Raw genomic sequence first — 17,829 nt, 5'->3', positions numbered from 1 at the left:
ACATGACCTTTCTGGATGCATTTGGTAGCTTTTCTACACAGCAGCACTGTCAATATTGCTGACATGTGAAGTACCATGAAAATTATTTTTTTTTGCCTGCTTTTTCCACTGTAATTTATTTTCACAGCAAAAAAAACACTGTGGAATGTTGTAAATGTGTGCGTGGTTTATGCAGGATTGTTTCTGCTTTTGTTGACTGTTCAGACAATAGAATTTGGCAAATTTTCAAAGCGCCTTTCATGGAAAATTGACTTGAACCCTTTTGTGCCTCGTGATGCTGACATGGAAAATTGCCAGCGCATTTACAGATTAAGGTGCATGTAGGAAAGGAGCTTATATGTCTTCCTCATTGTTTGACTGTTTGCTGGTCTGCCTGTCTGTTCTGTTTATCTTGTCTGTGAGTTTATCCATATTAATGCTTCTTCTCACATATTGCTTGTTTTCTGCACCATTGCCCTTTCTTTTCTGTCACACACAAGCGCCTTTGTATGTGTTCATATAAACATCTCTTGTAGTCACTGATTGATTAGTAACTCTCTATGTTTCGCTCTGCGTCTCCCCTCTTGCTTTCTTTCCAGGCTTAGGTCTAAAGAGGCCATACGAGGATGGAGCGATGGATGACAAGGACGTCATCAAGAAGATGAAGAGGAATCTGAGGAAAGGTACGAGAAGAAAGGAAAGAAAGAACAATGGCAGTGTAATTACCTGATTGCTCCTGTTAATTAGCCTCAATCTAATTTAAAGATGGGAAGAAAAGAAATGCTTGACTTAAGAGAGTAGGCATAAGAATACATACCAGCTTACAAATGTTTTATACAGCATTGGTCTTTGGTTTTATTCGAACCACTGAGAAGATAGCAGCAATGCTTAGAGATAGAAGCAATCATATTCGGTTGTCTACAGACAAGCCTTGCTTCTCTTCCCTGTCTCTATTTTTTCCCTGTGCGATTCTCTCTCTTCCACCTTCCTTCCATCACTTGGAGGCAGATCAATAGTATTGATTGCTAATGTTTTAGTAGGCCACCCAACCATCCCCAGCTCTTTTTTCATACAAGGAGAAGATTAACCATGACTAATGGAGACAGAGAGACATTTTTTAGATATTGGCAAACAGGGGGGAAGTGATTGAAAGAGAAAGAAAATAGAGAGGCACCTTTATTCAAACCACCAGCGAGTGTGCTGAAAACCTTTAGAAAATGTGATTTATTACTTACAGTATCTCTGAATTGGCCCAGTCTGTCCAATTCCGGCTGGATAATTGGAACACCCTCTACAAAACCTTATTAAATCAATCCTACTATGCTCTACTTGCTATGGTAACCATACCCCCTCCATGTTTTGCATTAGTCCTAGACAGTAAAGCCATAGACTCCAACCAGCCAATGAACGCCCTGATGCGGTTGAACCAGATCCGGCCGGGGCTGCAGTATCGCCTGCTGTCCCAGTCGGGCCCGGTTCACGCTCCAGTCTTCACCATGTCTGTGGATCTGGATGGAACTATTTATGAAGCATCTGGATCCTCCAAGAAGACCGCCAAGCTCCACGTCGCCGTCAAGGTAAGGAGGAAAAGGAGTGTGTATGTGTTATGTATGTGCAACTGACAGGAGAAGAACATCCTCTTTGATATATGTTTGTGCTTACTTGGACATACTGTACATACAGAACAGAGAAATTATATAAAAAGACCCACTAATAAAAAAAACAGATGATTCTTTTTTTGGCTACCTGAAGAACTTTCTAAGCTCCTGCTCCAGCCAAACCTGTGTGTATCTAAACCTGTGGGTATCTATAAATATATTTCTGTCTACGTATGCCTATTGGGGGGTGTGTGTGTGTGTGTGTGTGTGTGGGGATGGAGGTGGGTAAATCCATGTAATCCCAAAGTGGTTGTGAACAAAGAGGCTCTCCGGAGCACAGAGCTGGGATAATCCACTATCCACTCCGTTCCCATAAAAGGCTCTTTCTCCCCCTTTTCCATTCTCTTTCTCACTCACTTTCTCTCATGCACTCACCTTTTGATATCCCCTTCTCTCCCTCAGTATCTCTCTCTCTCTCTCTCTCTCTCTCTCTCTCTCTCTCTCTCTCTCTCTCTCTCTCTCTCTCTCTCTCTCTCTCTCTCTCTACTGTACTCTCACTGTATTGGCTGGTTCAGCAGCAGTAACACAATAACCTATTTAGGTGAAAAACATGTCATTCTTCTAATATCTTCTGCATGCGTATTGTTCTGAATCACTTTGCTGATCTGCGTGCTGTCAAGGACTTACAGTACAGTCGACCAATGTGACTGTACGGCCAGTGCATTATAATGGCTTTATTGTAACCATTGTGTGAGTTAGATTGAACTCTGTTATGTCAGTACATGCAGTATTCTGCAGTATTTTTAGTACTGCTTCCGGTGTATTTTCTTTGTCAAAATATAGTCATTTGTGTCATCAACACATAACCACAAAAAAGTCTGTTTAAAACAGAGTCATCACACAAAAAAGGGACATTAATTTATCAGTGGGAATTTGTTCTCATATTGCACAATCTAGCTCATCCCATTTAGTGTGTTATTTCAACAATTTAGCAAATACTATATGTATCTAAGATGTTCCAGTACCTGGTTGACTGAGCACATTTCCATTCAGCTAGCTACAGTGGATAGCCAGTAACACACCTCCGTGTTAGACAACATGACATAATGCGGAAAGTTTTTCATATTTATTCTTATTCGCTGTAAAGTGTAAACCTATTTTACTAAACCTATGACATTATTTAGATTGTGTATGTGTGTAAGTACAGTAGTAAGTGTCTTTTTGTTAATCATTTTGGATTTTCAAATCAACAAAAACAACAGAAAGAAATTGGAATCCACATTTTTAGCTTTAGTTTTTAGTTTGCTGTTTCTTTCCTACCCAACTTCTTTTTTATTTTATCATCATCTTGCCTCTCTAGGTTCTCCAGGCAATGGGCTACCCAACAGGTTTCGACTCAGACCTGGACCCTATGAGTTCAGACGAGAAGTCGGATGGTGAGGGGAAGAACGAGACGTCGTCACACACTAGCAATAAGCCAACACACTCCACGGACAGTTCCAACACACTTGAGGTGGGGATTGAGAAACATGCGCTGATACACGAATGCATACATTCAGTTCAAATGCTTTTTTTTTTTTAAATTCTATGTCTGAGATTTTGATTATAAGTGATTAAAATGTATCAGTCACTCTGGTTAAGACATAAAAGGTATCCAAACTTTGTTACATAATGCTCCGTCTTCCAGATTTACTGTCCACGGTGTGCTTACTAATAAAGCTTTTTCTTTTAAATTAAATTACTTAAATAATCTTTTCACTTCCCAGGTGCGAACTCAGGGTCCCATACTGACGGCGAGTGGGAAGAATCCCGTCATGGAGCTAAACGAAAAGAGACGAGGCCTCAAATACGAACTCATCTCTGAAAGCGGAGGCAGCCACGACAAACGCTTTGTTATGGAGGTGAGAGCTTCATGTACACACACAGACTGACTCTGACAAAACATTCTAAAACATCTACTCATGTAAACGACCATGACATGTAATCAAAAAAATATAGAAAAACTTAACATACACATGCATTTGTGACGCATACAGAATACGCATACTGAGCCACACACTCAGAAAACAGGCTGATCACCGGTAGCGTCAATCAGTCCACTTGGTTCCTGGAGCAAGCCTGTTCTCTGTTGGATGTCTTGTTTTGCGACATGCCTGGCTGCTTCATCGCTCTGCTGATTGATTAGCAAACCTGCTTGACAGCAGGGCAGTGCTAAATAAGCCATACTGTTCAGCCAGACTTGCTGGCTGATTTACTAATGACTGATAAATGAAAATTATTGTGTGATTGTTAGCTGTAGCATAAATGTGAAAACAATATTAGAAATAATTAGATTAGAAGATCTGTTGTGGAAAAAATATTTTTTACCAGATGTTCCTTTTGTCTAACTTTTATCATGAAAAATTATTTTATTGATATTTTACAGTCTGTGTTTGTGTGTGTGTGCATATCAGGTGGAGGTCGATGGGCAGAAGTTTCGTGGGGCAGGCCCCAACAAAAAAGTAGCAAAGGCCAGTGCTGCTCTGGAAGCTCTGGAAAAGCTCTTCTCTGGTCCCAACGCCGCTGCAAACAAGAAAAAGAAGATATTGCCCCAGGTAAAGAGAAACTCATACAGTAGATACTGGACATAGAGGGCACTACTTTAGTCTGAAGACAGAATAAAATATATAATCAAAGCAATCTGTTACTCTCTTCCTTGAGAGCCAAACTGGTCGGAGCAGCTTGAAAGATGATAAAGTTTAAACGTTTTCTGTAATCAGTAACCACCTCTGTAGAGCCGTACGACAATTTTTGCCATAAGCAGTCAATGGCACTGCGTTTAACAGATAATCAGTCTAATCAGATCAATACTTGACAATTATCAGATCCCAATTCTTCCACTTATTTTGTCTATGAGCCTGTATGCCAACAATGATGCCCATAATGCATCAGAACATTGTATTGGTGTATCTATGCATCTAAATACTGTGTGTATCTGTGCATCATGAATGTTTGAAACACACTAACATCTAATGTGTCTGTGTCCAGACTAAAGGAGCCCTGGCCGCGGCAGCAGCAGCCTCAGCAGTAGCAGCTCAGGTAGCCAGAGGAAGAGGAAGAGCAGCCCTCGCGAGAGGAGCCTTCGTCAGTGCAGCTGCACCTGGATATGTCACGCCAGGTAGTGAGAGTATAGTTGCATGTGGTTTTAATGTTTTTACTGAGGCAATAAGCATTTTTTGGTGAATTTTGTAACGTATTGTGTGTTTTTTTATATGGGTGGGTTGGAGGTCATTTTAGTCTTTTTTAAGGGCCATTTTATCAGCCTCTGAAATAATACAGTTATTTGTACAGCTGATATTTTCTTTATTTTAATGCATTGTAGCATTATACATACATCATGTCAAAGATTTTTTTGCCCACATTTGTTGGATCCTCAGCAGATTTTACTGAACATCATAGTATTCTTGGCCCTTCATTTAGATTTTTTAATCAGAATTGTATTAATTAATTAGTTTGTGCTGAACCTCCACCAATATATGACTGCTGTGTGTTTGAATGAGTGAGTGAATGTACAGTTTTTTGATCCTGTTAGAAAGGAGCGTGACTTCCACTCAGGTCTCTTACCCTGAACCCATAGCTGTCTGCTTGAGTGCAAGATGTCCAAATCACTCATCTAAACTGAAGATGTTGAAAAATACTGCTTGGAGTTAAACAAGTGCGCAATTGAACGAGACCCTGTAACCTCTTCCCCAACAGGCTTTGGAACACCGTATGGCTACAGCCCTGCTGCAGCAGCTGCTCCTGCATACGGTACGTGCTTCTTATCTGTTTTCCCTGTTAACTCATTTCACCCTCCTTCTACCATCTATAACCTTCTTCCACCTTTTTTTCCCTCTTAACCATACAGTTCCCTTCTAACCCAGCATACCATAATTGCTAACCATTAGTGGGTAAATTAATTCTTCAGTAAGTTTTTGTTACACCTCCAACCTTCTTCATAATTTCCTTTTGCCTTCATTTCTCCTCTTTTCTCAAAATAAATTTGTTCCCATTCTAATCCAAGTTTTAGGGTTTGGCGCAGAGTTTCAGTCATGGTTAAACAAATCTTATACCATTGCCTCTTTGTTGCGTGCTTCAAGCAAATCTGTCTGTACTTTTGGCTTATTGTCCACTCACCACTTGTTCCTTAATCTGCTTGTTGCCACTTACTTCCACATCTCTTATTGTTGGACCACTACGCTGTACTTTACGTCAGTAAATAGCTGCCGTCTGTCACTTTAATCTCAAAACTTCCAGAAACTGGTTGTAATCATGGTGACACACACACCTGCATGAATTAAAATAGAAAAGACTAGAAAACTGTACACTTAAACAGCCACCTCTTACTAACTATACAAGCTGACACACTGCCTTTGCTGCAGTCATCTTAATTTCTGTTGAGATTAGCATAACGCATAGTGTTAGTTCCTCACTTTAACCACTGTTATTTAAGACGGTGGCAGGGTAGCTTTTTATCACTGCAGCACTGCGCCTGTCATGTCCTCACTGCTGAAAGTGGCCACTGGGCTCTCTAACTAGGACTAGTATAGGCTAAAACCTATACTAGTCCTTGACCTTTAACAGCATAGGTTTTTGCACTAAATTCACTTACACATGCGTCCCTCTGTCACACGCAGTCATATTTACCTCGACAGACTCAGCCTTGTGTAGTGCGTGTACACATGTAGGCTTCTCTGTCCATCCTACAGCTTTGAGTTTGAATGGGTCTTATGTCCTAGGAGAAACTGATCTGGGGCCCCAGGCAGACTTTGAGTACCCCCTTGAGATCCCAACAGCCCTGAATATGAAGTGCGCCTTAGTGTTTCTGTTCATGGTGGAGCTGGAACTCTGCATTCGTTTGGGGTGTTCTGTTTCAGTCCCTGGCATTTGCACACTTTTCACATGTTGTGACGGCGGCGCTTACTGAAATACTCAGAATTCAGTGGTAGTGTTTGCTGTCATCTAACCAGCAAATTTCAGTGACTGTTATGTTTTTATTATTTAATAATTCTTACTTACAAGTTTGTTAATGGCAATGCCAAAATATGTGAGAAGGCATTCAGGAGACTGCTTCATGCCCAGCCAATGAAAAGACTTGGCAAATAAGTAGGCTATGAAATGCCTATCTGTATCTTCTCTGGGGGGTGGTGAAACATACATCATTGCACTAGAGCCCGACCGATAAAGGATTTTTAAGGCCGATATCGATACAAATATTTGGTGATTTAAAAATACGATATATCGGCCAATATATATTTAAAAACAAAATCCAGAAAAGTGTAACAAAACATAAACAAATTTCCCTAACATTAGTAATTTGTAGTTATTTATGAGTCCTCACTAAAATAATATGATAATGCAGTTTAAAAATAAACTTGAACAGATGAACATCAAAATATATTAAAGTTCTGATAAATAAAATGTATAAAAATACAAACTTAAGATATGAAACTTAAAGGGCTAAACACGAGTGTTAACAACAGGGACGTTGTAGAGCGCCCTCTGGTGGACAAACTATGCAACGCCAACACTCATAACATGGTTGAAGGGTGTTTTGTCCGTTTTTATTTTATTTTTTAAATATTCATTTATCGGCCATTATAAATGCCGATACCGATAGTTTGGAAAATGCCTAATATCGGCCCGCCGATATATCGGTCGGGCTCTACATTGCACACTGTGTGCATTTCTGCCCCGTGACTCATCAGGACACGTCATGTATCCTGGTGGGTGATCATTGTGAGTTCAGCTGACCCTGAGCTTTAACCTGAGCTGTAACCTCCTACAAGTATGTCGAAAGTTCAATTCATGTCATTTGAAAAAAAAAGATAGACATGAAAACTAGAATTATACTCAGAATTAGGTCCTGGAATGAAATGTTTCATCCTCGCAAATTGCGTCAGCACAGCATGTATGTTGAGACCTTGCTGTGCAGGTTTTTGTCTCTGTTAAGCTTGGATTCTTGCTCAGTGGTTCCCAACATGTGACCAGAGACCCTGTTGCAAATTTGAGGCAAAACACAAATATATACAAAGTATTAGATACACCTGCTGTTAAGGTAAGATAAGGTGGAAATCTAGGTTTTCTTTATACACCCAGTTGACAAAGTTGTTATAATGAACATCTGCAGATGATGGAAATAATAAGAATGAGAGATAGATTGTTTTTTACACTGATAGTATTAAATCAATTTTCCTGAATAAGAGTAAAAACCAAATAGGTAAAAACAATCTTTGGGTTGGCCCAATTGGGGAGCAAAAAGGCACTTTAAAACATTGGGACTACAACTTTATCTTTTGGAAACAAAGCTTTCATCATCCTGTTTCCTGCTTTCTTACTGTGCTCTGGCACCCGTTGCTGCTTTGGGCTTCCTTGTTGGCAAACGCATTTTACAATACTGCTGGACTCACTAGAACATTCTGTGGAACACAGAACATTATATCAAACTGTAATGCCCAGAACATTAGAACATAGCCATTATTCTAAAGCTCTTCTTGAATGATCATTTCCTAAACATTTCAATAGGACAGTGCCAACAACAACTTCTCCTGCTCAACTGTCTCCTTTAAAGGATTATTCTGCTTTATTATAGCTTGGGTTCTAAATTAATAGCTTTGTCCATCATTCCTATTGGTAATAACAACATGGTACTCACTGGGTTAACTGTTGAGATCTGGCATTGTGACATAATTGAAAAGAACCAAACCCCAGATGTGCCAAACTTATTTGAAATAAAAAATTGTTTCAACGTTGACCTGCGCTCCTCAGCAATTCATTTTATGAGTGCAATGTTTTCATAACCTATGGAAAAGATTGCTGATATTACAGAAATAAGACCCAAGTTGTAGTAAACTGAAATGAATCTTTAGTTTTAGTTTTCTTCTCTTTACCTCTGAATCTCTCTCCTTCTCGGTTCCTCTAACCACCGATGAAGGATGTCACCTCGTGTCTCACACATTTACACTCCCCCTTTGGGAGCCCTGTTTGTGTACGTTGTGCGAAGGCTGTTTGTTGGACCTAGATGTAGCGTAGTGTAGTGAGAATAGAAACACTTGGTTGATTTGTTGCCCTGGACTCATGCAGAGCTGTGCTCTTCTCATGTCTCCCCTCTAGGTTTGCCCAAGAGAATGCTTCTGTTGCCTGTCATGAAAGTGCCCGCCTACCCCATCCCCCACTACCACTTCTTTTAGCACAGGAGAAACCAAACGCGTTTTCATACATACCAAACGCTTTTTTCAAACCGTGACAAATTCACTTTTTTTAGAAGGGAAACTTTTTTCTTATAATATAAATGATGGGGAGAGGATTAAGGACTTGAGATGAAGATTTGTAAAAGCGATTTTTTTTTTTGCTTTTTGATTTTCTTACTGTTTCCAGAAACTTTTATGAATATGAAAAAATACTGCAGGTTTAAGTTCTTAAGAGATAAACAAAAACTTGAAGGATTTGTACTGTGAATTGTGACCTCATTCTTTGAGTCTAAATTATATATATATATCAGCCTTTTGTTATTGTGTTTATGCTTTGCCAGGAAAGGGATAGCCTTTGCCATATGAATCACACAACACACACATTCTCTGTAAAAAGAAAATAATGATGAGCTGTGTGAACGATGTATAGAAATAAATAAATAATAATGTTAAAAATGAATAAAGTTTATCTCCTATAAAAGCTGAACACTGCCTGGTGTATATCTGATTTAAAGGCTTTCAGCTGGTAAGGGACTTGCTGCAGTAACAAGTTTTTGTTTTGGGTTTGATTTTGACTTTTTAGAGCAGATATGTTACTTAACATGTGAAAGGATTTCCCCACTCCTTTAACCTGCACACAATACTGTGAACTTAACTTACATCAAGTTTTAATATTCCACCCTCATACCGGTACACAGATTCAATTTAAATCTTTCCACATACCTCAGGGCATCTAGTTACATCCTTTTGATCCTCAAGAAGACAACAGATGAATTTAGAAAGCTCTTGTCAGATCTGCATCTTGCATTCAGCTGCACGATCCCATTACCTCACATGGATTTATTTTGGCAGGTTTCCCACAGCTATCAGAGATATCACCTAGAGTTTTTATGCAGAGCCTTCATAGGTTGTCACATAAGCCGGCTGCAGCCTTTTTGCAGAGCTCAGTACATTGTTGTAGCTGAATTTGAGTGAAGTCAAATAATAAAGACAAAATATGTTACTTCTACTTAGACTACATTTATATCCTTATATTTTTCTTATTGTCTTGTTATCAGACAATATAGGGCTGTTAATACTGCATGTTTACAACAAACAATCTGTGGTGCACATTTTAATCAAAAGCAGCAATAAGGGACCCACGTGAATTGAAACCACACTGTCAGTGTGTTTTATGTTGTTTCATTATTTCAGTATCATTTCTGTATTTGTTGTTTTTGCACGTTTTTCCTCAACCGTCAAATAGGGATCAGCACCAACTAAGCCGCTGAAACTTTGGCTCAAAACTATCCCTCTTGACTCAGTCAGTGTTTCAAATAAAGATTTAAATATTTGACGTAAAAATGACGTACAGTACAGTAATAACACAGGTGAAAAAAAGTAATAACTAAGAGGAACTTGGCTAAAAATGCTACAAAAAAGAAAATACTCCAGTATGCTAGTCAATGGTCAGCACCAGTCAAGACAGAGTTATGCTGGCCCTTCACCACGTCTCGGTCACCCAACCAGCGAGAGATAACCCCCTGACGACGTCTCCATGGTTACAGCTACTGTATGAGGCACAGCCATTGGATGAGAGGACCCAGTATCTTGTCCAATGGTTGGTTGAGCTCCATTGAGTTTTTGTAAAACCTTTCAAATGATATTTGTCTGACATCACCAAAGAATTACTTCAATCTCAAATGATTGAAGATTAATTTCTGTTGCATTCTGTTAATTTTTGTTCTGTCCAAGGTTGAATTAATTTTAAGTGCACAAATCGTTGAAGCCCGAAATACAGCATATATGTGCATTACCTTCAAAACTATCTTACCTGTGTCTGATCTCATTTTTAGTCTTTACGTCTTTAATTTAACATTTGTTATTAGGCTTTTCATTCAGCTCATACTGGATGTTCATGACTGGAATAGCTGTAAAATATTAAAGGAATAGTTTTGGGAAATTTGTGTTAAGTTCTTTGCTTTCTTGCTGAGAGTTAGATAACAAGATTGATACTACTTGCATGTCTGTACGCTTAATATAAAGCTAATGCCAGTAGCTGGTTAGCGTAGCTTAGCATACTGTAAAGAGAACAGCTAGAGAGGCTCTGTCCACGTTATATCTTGTGGACAAGGCAGAGAGGTGCTGATAGGCAGATGTCTTTACCTTTGGACAGAGCCTGGCTGTTCCCCGCTGCTTTTGGTCTTTATTCTAAGTTAAGATCACTCTCATGGCTCCAGCTTCATATGAGACTGGTATCAAGATTGTCAAGTCAATTTTTATTTATCCATCCATTTTCTGCTGCTTATCTGGGACCGGGTCATGGTGACAGCAGGCCTCCTCAGCAATGTTTTCCAGATCCTCCTTGGGGATCTCGAAGTGTTCCTTAGACAGATGAGATATATAATCTAGTGTATTCTGCGTCTACCCCAGGTCTTTTACTAGTCTGACGTGTCTGGAAAACCTCTAAAGAAAGGCACCTAGGAGGCATCCTGAGCAGATGCCCGAAACACTTCAACTTTTGACACACAGGAGCAGCGGCTCTACTCTGAGCCTATCTCTAGCCTAGCCTCCCTAGGGAGGAAACTCATTTTGGCGTCTTGTATCCGCAACCTCACTTCCCAAAGCTCATGACCATAGGTGAAAGTTGGAACGTAGGTCATCTGGTGAATTGAAATCTTTGCCTTCCGTCTCAGTTCCCTGTCCACCACAACTGTACGGTACAACTGGGAGAAAAATGGCACAAACCTCAGTAGGAACAACAGAGAATGGATATCTCCAGGGAAGACAGACATACAATATATTCCACATGTACAGAATAGACCAAAATAGCAAATATTACAATTGATGATAATATTATCTTTTAACTCTAGGTAAGAAAGCAGTGAATGTATTTCACAAAATGTTGAACTATTCCTTTAATTTAATCTACTGGACATGTAATGTTATTAATGCCACCCAGGTAATAATCTTTTTTACTGGAACATTTCCAGGTTCGGCTCAAGTACACTTGAAGTAACCTTGTCCTAAAAAAAACATTGAATTTCTTTGTCATTATAGAATTGCCTCTCTATCCTCCATAAGCATTCATTCTTTCAACCCATATTGTCAAATAAGTGAAGTAAGTTTTATAGAGATATAGCAGTCTCTGTAATAGTAGTAACTCCTGCTCTCTTTGTCTCTGTTTTTCATCTCACTGCAGGTGGTCTTTTCATTGACAATCCCTTCTACCAGCCGCGGACCATCGCTCCTTTTATCATTCATCTGGGTCCCCAGGATCTCTTCTCTGACTTCTAGAGACAGCAGGTTGTTGGATACTCTCTTCACACTTACCTGTCTGTATACGCAGGACACCTGTTTTTTCTGTCCGTTTTAGCGGGCTGCCTTTCTATCCAGGTGCGGACTCACAGATCCAAAACTGTTTTTGTTTGATCAGTCCGCTGGGGAAAACTTTCTCCCCAACAGCAGTGGCAGAAACTATCTCACCTACTAACCGAGAGGCTCATAGCTCCTCTCTCTGTTTTCTCTACCCTCTGCCCAGATTATCACTTCAGAGGAGAGAAACTTTACACAAAGCAATACTTGGATTTTACGAGAAATGTTCAGCTGCTACTGTGTGAGGCTGGGCTGGCTGAACTTCTTTCTTATAGCAATACACCAGAACTCCTCTCTTTGAGCTTACTTACTTGAGAAGATGTGAATGTCAGATGGAGTTTTACCCAATACAGCATTGCAATAGCTCATTCTGATTGTATATTCATTGTATGTGTGTGTGTACGTGTGGCTATAACATGACTATATACACATATATGTATGGTGTATGTTTCTATAACGATGTGTTGACAATAATATCACTATATGATGTATTTATGTAAATATTCGATAAGATATAATTATTGTTGGTATAAATTATTTTAGAATTATAAAGTGAAATGTAACTATAATATCACAGTATAGCTTTCTTCCAATTTTATATACACTGAGCAATTGAAGCTAGTTCTAGGAGATGCAATATTATATTTGGTATTTCTATTAACCTGTGCTGTTAGAATAATAATGCTTCCTTCTTTCCTTCCTTCAAACTTTTCCTCTATCTTTGATGTCTTTCTGAGCCTTTCTGAGCACGCTCTCTGCTGCCCGAGGTTTGTTTACTTGGCCCGGACCAGAGGTGCTCGCTACTGAACACACTCATAATCTAATCACACCTGGGCACACACACGCACACACACTTTTCCTGTCAGAAAGCACATTTTCTATAGTCTCACTGCTGGCAGGGAATACTGTTGTTAGAAATACAGTACTGTATGTGTATAGTATGTGTATACTCTGATGTACGTGCTCCTCCATCTACCATTCACATGTTAGCGGACTCACCCATCAACACTCAGAACAATCGTCAGCTCTGTCCCGCTCACCTTAGGGACCAAAAGCACAGCTCACTCACACAAATTACTATTCCTTCTTTCTGCAAACACACACATTAACACACACACCCTTCCCTCCACCCTCCTATGGCAATCCTCTACTGTACGGATGTGATGTGGCTGGTAGCTGATACAGCTTTGTCAAAGGGTGTTTTACACAGTGGGAAAGATGGAGCACAACTACTGGCAAATTAATTAAAGGTATAGCCCAGCAAAAATCCTCAAAAGGGGAACTTTGAATTGGATTTTTATGTTCCTGTCTGGGCACATTTCAGTGGTTGGTGATGTCACCTGTAGGTTTCTGGAGGGATGGGTTTTTGCCTTTGCCAGTCACTGAAGCTAGAAAAATTTAGCAAAAGAAATGTGGCTGGAGCTGAGGTGGACTGAGGAAGTTTCAGCTAGGGATGCACCAATCCAACATGCCCAATCAGTATCGACCACAGCAACGTGTGGCCTCATGTTACAGTACATTACAACAATTCCAATGAGTTCCACACAGTGAGGTTTACAGATTTTACATTTAGAATAAAGACTTCTGCATTTTAAGGCACTTCTGCACCAGCTATACACAAGATTGTTGAACTGTTGCTGAGATATTTGGGAAATAGAGTTTTGTTGGTTATCACTTTTAGTCTCAAAATACATGTATATTGCTTACTAGTAGTTGACTGTGTTGTCCTAGTGTTGTGGGTTTAATGCTGCTATAGCACATATTGCACATATTATTTACGCAGGTAGAAATTAGACTGAGAGATGAGATATTAAAGTGATTTATGCATAACAGTATATTTGTTCTAATTTGGGGGTATTGTTGGAACCAAACATGTCATGCTACACACTGAGATAGCAGTCACAACACACACATAGCACTCACTCAGGGCTGTGTGGGATGTCTGCAAATTTCTGTGGTGCTTACATGCTTCTGAAAGCTCTTCATCGTTATTTTTCTATTTCTAGCCTTTAATAGAGACAAGGTGTCAGTCAGCTGTCTGGGCACCAGTTTGATCTCCTGTTTTTGTGTCAGCTTTTATTCAACAAAAACGTCTGAGAATAAGAAAATAGACTCACGAAGGCTCCAAAGCCCATGTTTCAAGACAATAATTCAAATTTATGTTAGATGTTGTGACACCACTGAGCTGACAGTGAAGATGGACTACAACTTGTGCCATCAAGCTGTGCTTGAGAGATTGGAGGTAAACTGAAGGATGTCCATGCTTCCTCCAGTTGTGCTTTGTGTGTTGGAGCGATGAGGTCAAGCACACAAGCTCTCGGTCATTCATGTTTGAGCAGCTGGTTCCTCAACTTAAACAATTGGACTTATCCACACAGTTATGTGTATTTACAGCAGGAGTTCACTTCCATGCTTTGCTATTCCAAGCATTTTCCATCAAATCACAAAGCATCTTTGGTCGTCTCATCTCACTTGAGAGAGGCACTGCTTTGCCCTGACTTTTCATTCTGGTGTGGAATTCACGTGGAGGTGAATAACTTGGAGCTTTACTGTGTGGAAACAGACCTTCTCTGTTGGCTAAAAAATCTCCTAATTTCCCCTCTGCACTCTCTCCGTCTCTCTCTCTCTGCCCCCGTCCTCTCAGTCCAGATGGCCCACATTAATAAGGCAGACAGTCATACCTCAGTGCGCAACCTTTTCATTTCCCCTCAGACTGAACTGACACGCAGGAGGAGTCACCCTGACTACTGACCCTGTCCTTCTGGTCTGTTGGCTGAACGACCACGTTAAGAGAAAGGGTGGCCGGGTGAGAGCTCAGGGAAACACAGTCGGTCTAAAACTGGCACAGGCAGTCTGGTGCGACCATAGAGGTTTGGGAGTTGTTGTCTTTTAGTTAAGCACAGGTAAGGTTCCACATGTTTGTTTCTTGTTAGGCTGTACAGTGAAATGTGAGGGAAATAATTGTTTTGCTAGTACCTAAGCCCCTCCTAAAAAAGTAAAAAAGAAAAAATTATCCCATTATCGTGTTCTTTAAAAGTATATATTTGGTGATGATTTAGAGAAAGCATAGGAAACAGAGGAAAATGAAACTAATGCTGCTCCTTACACAATCCGTATAAACAAAGCTTATTTCAATATATAGTCAGATAGTTTCCAGCTGTGTTTGGCTTACTCTTGCACCACCAGGAAGATGGAAATAGCAGTCGACGGCCGTACTCTACTATGAAATGTCTCAGAATAGAAAACATTATTGTGACATATTTTTCCCTAAAGAAATACACTCCAGGTAGCCCTAGGGCTTGGACAATTATTTCCACATGGATAATTTTTCTAGAAAGTAATGGTTGTTTGTGCTGCACCCAGGTCCCAGTGAGTTTTCTGATGGATGTTCTTCCTGCTCCAGTGTTCTTTAGAAATGTCTCTAAGAAATCACTATGAAACAGGAAAACGTGGCAGCTATTGTAAACACACACATCCCCTACCTGCATCTACACTTTTACAAACACCGCCTCTCCGTAGACGTTCAACAACTATACCTGTAAATCTAAGAAGCACAAAACACATATGAGCAATACTCCCACACGTTCTCAGGGCCACCTGACACATACACAAACACACACACACACACACACACACACACACACACACACACACACACACACACACACACACATAATCATATATTTAATTATTTCAGCATTCATCAACAATAAAAGCTGAGCACATTGAGACAGCTTGATAGTCTTTGCTCTGTGGATTGTATAATACACATACGATTGTACTGTATGTAGTGAGAGTCACACAAGTGGTTAGGGCTTGTTTGTACTTTAGGAATTGAGCCATGTAGAGCTGAGAAAACACACCTCCCCCATTTGTTATCTTGGTGCTTTATAACGGACTGTCCACAGCATTGTATATAATGAATTTCACTTTTGCTTTTTGGAGAAACAGCAGTAATCTGTGAACAGATCAAGCTTTGCTGACGGGAGAAAGGAAAGAAAACTCCTGCATTGCTACCAAATGCAGGAGCTTTGCACGTTTAGATGCTGCAATATGTTCAGTACTTTAAGGGTTCTGAGTGCTTTCGTTGCCAGGTAACGTCAGCTTTTTGGACTTTATGTTTGGAGACTGTCGAGCCCGGTTTCTCTAAGGCAACTCTTCATCCCCCTGCCTGGTCATAGGTGAAACAGGCTCTGGTTTGTTCTGCGGAATGGGATTTATCCAGACACCAAAGACTCTGTTGCACAAATCTGATCATCCCTGCAGTCTCAGAAGTGAGAAACTATACAGTATGTGATCGGATATTCAACGTCTACACCGTTATGAAATATCAGTTAAAAAGAAAAGAAAATCTCCTGTGTAAATTAACATAATCTGTGTCTTGCTCATTCTTGCATTAGCACAGAGAGTTGGGTCTTAAGTCTGGGAGTCGTGCTAAATTTGTCTGGAAGCAGAGAAAGAAGAGCTGCAGAAAGAGCTGGAAAGTCCATACGCGAGCCGGTCTGAACTCTGCAGAGCAGCAGAAATAGATCCAGGATCACGTTTCGACTGCAGAGGCAAAGCGAACCAGACTAACAGCTGAACACGTCATTTTCTCTAGGTGTGTGTGCATATGTGTGGCGGTGGTGGGGGAGGGTTGCATGTTTGTCTGGCAAGCACATAAACCGGAAGGTAAGGGGAAACTATTTCACGCACACAAGCGCACACACACACACACACACACACACACACACGCACACAATATTGCAGTCACATTAAGCATGTTGTTGCATTCTTCCTGGTCATTGTCCACTAATTGTTTAAGTCCAATATCCTCCTGATAAACGATCAAAGCATTTTGGTTGGGAATGTACACTGTTGTTATAGTGATTGTAGAGTAGAATGTATTTACTCATAGAAAGAGTAAACTTGCTTTTTTGTAGAGAAGCATATATACAGAATATATATGGATACATACATATATACATATATCTTTTGAACTACTTCTGTGTGAGAGTTGTTTTGGGTGCATCCACCCTGTAAGGATTCATATTTCTTTCCCCTTTTTACATTTTTATTTATAATGTTCTGACAAAAGTAGCGTTTTACAAGTGATGGGTTATCTTTATATCTTATTAATCTGTAAATATGATTTTTATTTTATTTTATTTTTGACAAAAAGGGGATTAAAAGAAACAGTTTTACGATGCTGCATATGAAACTATGAAGTGATATCTGTCAACAGAATCTGTATGATCAATTAAATTATCGAAGTAAACTTTGTGAAATAATGACAGGGTGGCAGTCTTACTGGTCGTGCTGAACTGAGGCTAATGACAGTAAATGAAGGGGGCTCATTTGACCTCACTGTATTGATCGTTTTGATTAGTAGCAACATTCACAGCAGTGCTGATCTGTGGTTGTCACTGTTTTTGACATAATCTATGCTTGACGAACTGAAAATAAATCTGAGAAAGTGCTGAATATGTGAGTGTCTTTTTTGGGGGCGATTAAGCTGATTTTGTACAACACATAAACTCTATACACAATATTTTGGTTTGCTTTTATACGACACATTGGCAAATATTATTAAAGTTCCTCCTTAACATTGTTAGTGCTACATTCTGTCAGCTAATAGTGATGATACTTGTGTCGTTATGTCAAACTAATAATTCCAGAGTCAAGGCTATGAGAGATAATTGGCAAGTTTG

General features: G+C 39.8%; 1 protein-coding gene across 3 annotated transcripts in view; it reads left to right on the top strand.

The window, feature by feature from the left end:
• The window catches only part of LOC116035014 (spermatid perinuclear RNA binding protein), a 92,678-nt gene extending 75,076 nt beyond the window's left edge, over positions 1-17,602 (top strand). For 2 of the 3 annotated variants that reach the window (XM_031277895.2, XM_035996002.1), the window contains 8 exons: positions 579-662; positions 1,348-1,556; positions 2,938-3,090; positions 3,344-3,478; positions 4,031-4,171; positions 4,605-4,734; positions 5,313-5,366; positions 11,967-17,602. In XM_031277895.2, the coding sequence (XP_031133755.2) occupies positions 579-662; positions 1,348-1,556; positions 2,938-3,090; positions 3,344-3,478; positions 4,031-4,171; positions 4,605-4,734; positions 5,313-5,366; positions 11,967-12,061 (1,001 nt within the window). In that variant the 3' untranslated portion in view covers positions 12,062-17,602. Of the gene's footprint in view, positions 1-578; positions 663-1,347; positions 1,557-2,937; positions 3,091-3,343; positions 3,479-4,030; positions 4,172-4,604; positions 4,735-5,312; positions 5,367-8,708; positions 9,277-11,966 lie in introns of those variants that run through there. The other variant, XM_031277897.2, reaches the window with a different exon arrangement.
• Positions 17,603-17,829: the final 227 nt, after the last annotated feature.

This window comes from Sander lucioperca, chromosome 1 (genome assembly GCF_008315115.2).
Source record: "Sander lucioperca isolate FBNREF2018 chromosome 1, SLUC_FBN_1.2, whole genome shotgun sequence".
Classification (NCBI taxonomy): domain Eukaryota; kingdom Metazoa; phylum Chordata; class Actinopteri; order Perciformes; family Percidae; genus Sander; species Sander lucioperca.
This window is presented reverse-complemented; position numbering and strand designations above follow the sequence as displayed.